This window comes from Terrapene carolina, unplaced genomic scaffold (assembly GCF_002925995.2).
Source record: "Terrapene carolina triunguis isolate 2854851 unplaced genomic scaffold, T_m_triunguis-2.0 Scaffold22715, whole genome shotgun sequence".
Taxonomy (NCBI): domain Eukaryota; kingdom Metazoa; phylum Chordata; order Testudines; family Emydidae; genus Terrapene; species Terrapene triunguis.
This window is the reverse complement of record NW_020687066.1, coordinates 1-1,450: the sequence shown is the minus strand read 5'-3', so window position 1 is coordinate 1,450 and position 1,450 is coordinate 1. Positions and strand designations below refer to the sequence as shown.

At 72.2% G+C, this 1,450-nt stretch overlaps 1 protein-coding gene across 1 annotated transcript; it reads right to left on the bottom strand.

The window, feature by feature from the left end:
* Positions 1-249: 249 nt before the first annotated feature.
* On the bottom strand, positions 250-1,357 carry LOC113408716 (proteasome subunit beta type-10-like). Its single transcript, XM_026662099.2, has 3 exons — positions 1,304-1,357; positions 663-814; positions 250-399 (listed from the first exon to the last, which is right to left on the bottom strand). The coding sequence occupies exons 1-3, from the start codon at positions 1,307-1,309 to the stop codon at positions 288-290; spliced, it is 270 nt and encodes an 89-aa protein (XP_026517884.1). The 5' UTR covers positions 1,310-1,357; the 3' UTR covers positions 250-287.
* Positions 1,358-1,450: the final 93 nt, after the last annotated feature.

Here is a 1,450-nt window from a genome sequence, read left to right as displayed (position 1 = left end):
GTGCCCCGGGGGAGGTCGGCGTCTCGGGGGGCTCTCGGGGCAGGGGGTCACTATCTGGGGGGGGTCAGTGCCCCGGGGGGGTCGGTATCCTGGGGGGGTGTCAGGGAGCGATGTCCCGGGGGTATCAGGGGGGTCAGTATCCGGGGGGTCGGTATCCCAGGGGGGTCAGGGAGCGGAGTCCCGGAGGGGGTCGATATCCCAGGGGGGTCGGTATCTCAGGGGGGTCAGGGAGCTGTGTCCCCTGGGTTGGTATCTTGGGGTTCCAGGCCCCCCCGCGCCAGCCGCGCTCAGTCGACGTCCATCCCGGTCACCGTCTCATCCAGCAGCTGGAGCCGCAGGGGGGCGACGGCTTCGCTCAGCACCGCCGTGGTCCCGGCCCGGTACCGGTACCGGCCCTGCCTGTGGGGGTGGGGAGTCAGCCAGCGCCTGGCTTGGCCCCCCAGCACCAGCCCCCCACCTCCCCAACACCCTCCACCTCCCCGACACCCCCCGGCACCAGCCCCCCACCTCCTTCACAGCCCCTCGGCACCAGCACCCCATGTCCCCGCCACCCCCCGGCCCCAGACTCCTGGGTCCCCGCCCCGTCTATCCCCAAACCTCCCCTCCACCCCAGATTCCTGGGTCCCCGCCCTATGCCCCCCTTGGTGCCCCTGGGGTCTCACCTCTGCCCGCGGGGGATGGGGGTGCGGAAGGGGCGCAGGGTCTGGGCCCCCCCCCGGGTGATGACGCACAGATCCACGTTGCTCCCCGAGCCCAGGTCGCTCAGTACCCCGGCCGTGATGGCGTCGGCCAGGAGCTCCTGGGCCTCCGCCAGCTGGGGGGAGAGAGGGGTGAGCCCGCCGGCCCGGACGCCTGGGTCCCACCCCCTACATCCCCCACCCGGACGCCTGGGTCCCGCCCCCACATCCCCCTCCCAGACTCCTGGGTCCCCACGCCCACATTCCCCACCCGGACGCCTGGGTCCCGCCCCACATCCCCCACCCGGACACCTGGGTCCCCGCCCCCACCCGGACACCTAGGTCCCACCCCACCTCCCCCACCCGGATGCCTGTGTCCTTCCCCTATCCCCACACACCCCGCCCGGATACCTGGGTCCCGCCCCCACATCCCCCACCTGGACACCTGGGTCCCTCTCCCACATCCCCTGTCCGGATACCTGGGTCCCTGTCCCACCCCCACATCCCCTGCCCGGACGCCTGGGTCCTTGCCCTTCCCCCACACACCCAGCCTGGATGCCTGGGTCCCACCTCCACACCTTGCCTCACTCTCCCCAGATTCCTGGGTCCCTGAAGCCCCCCCTCACCTCCATGTCTGGCTTGAACCGATCCTCAAGAACTGCAATGGCTGCCGCGGCCCCAGAGCCTGGGAGGGGCAGGGAGAGGGGTCAGAGCCAGCCCCATAGACCCCCCCCGACACCCCCAGCCCCTCCCCTGCTCCCCCACAGACACCT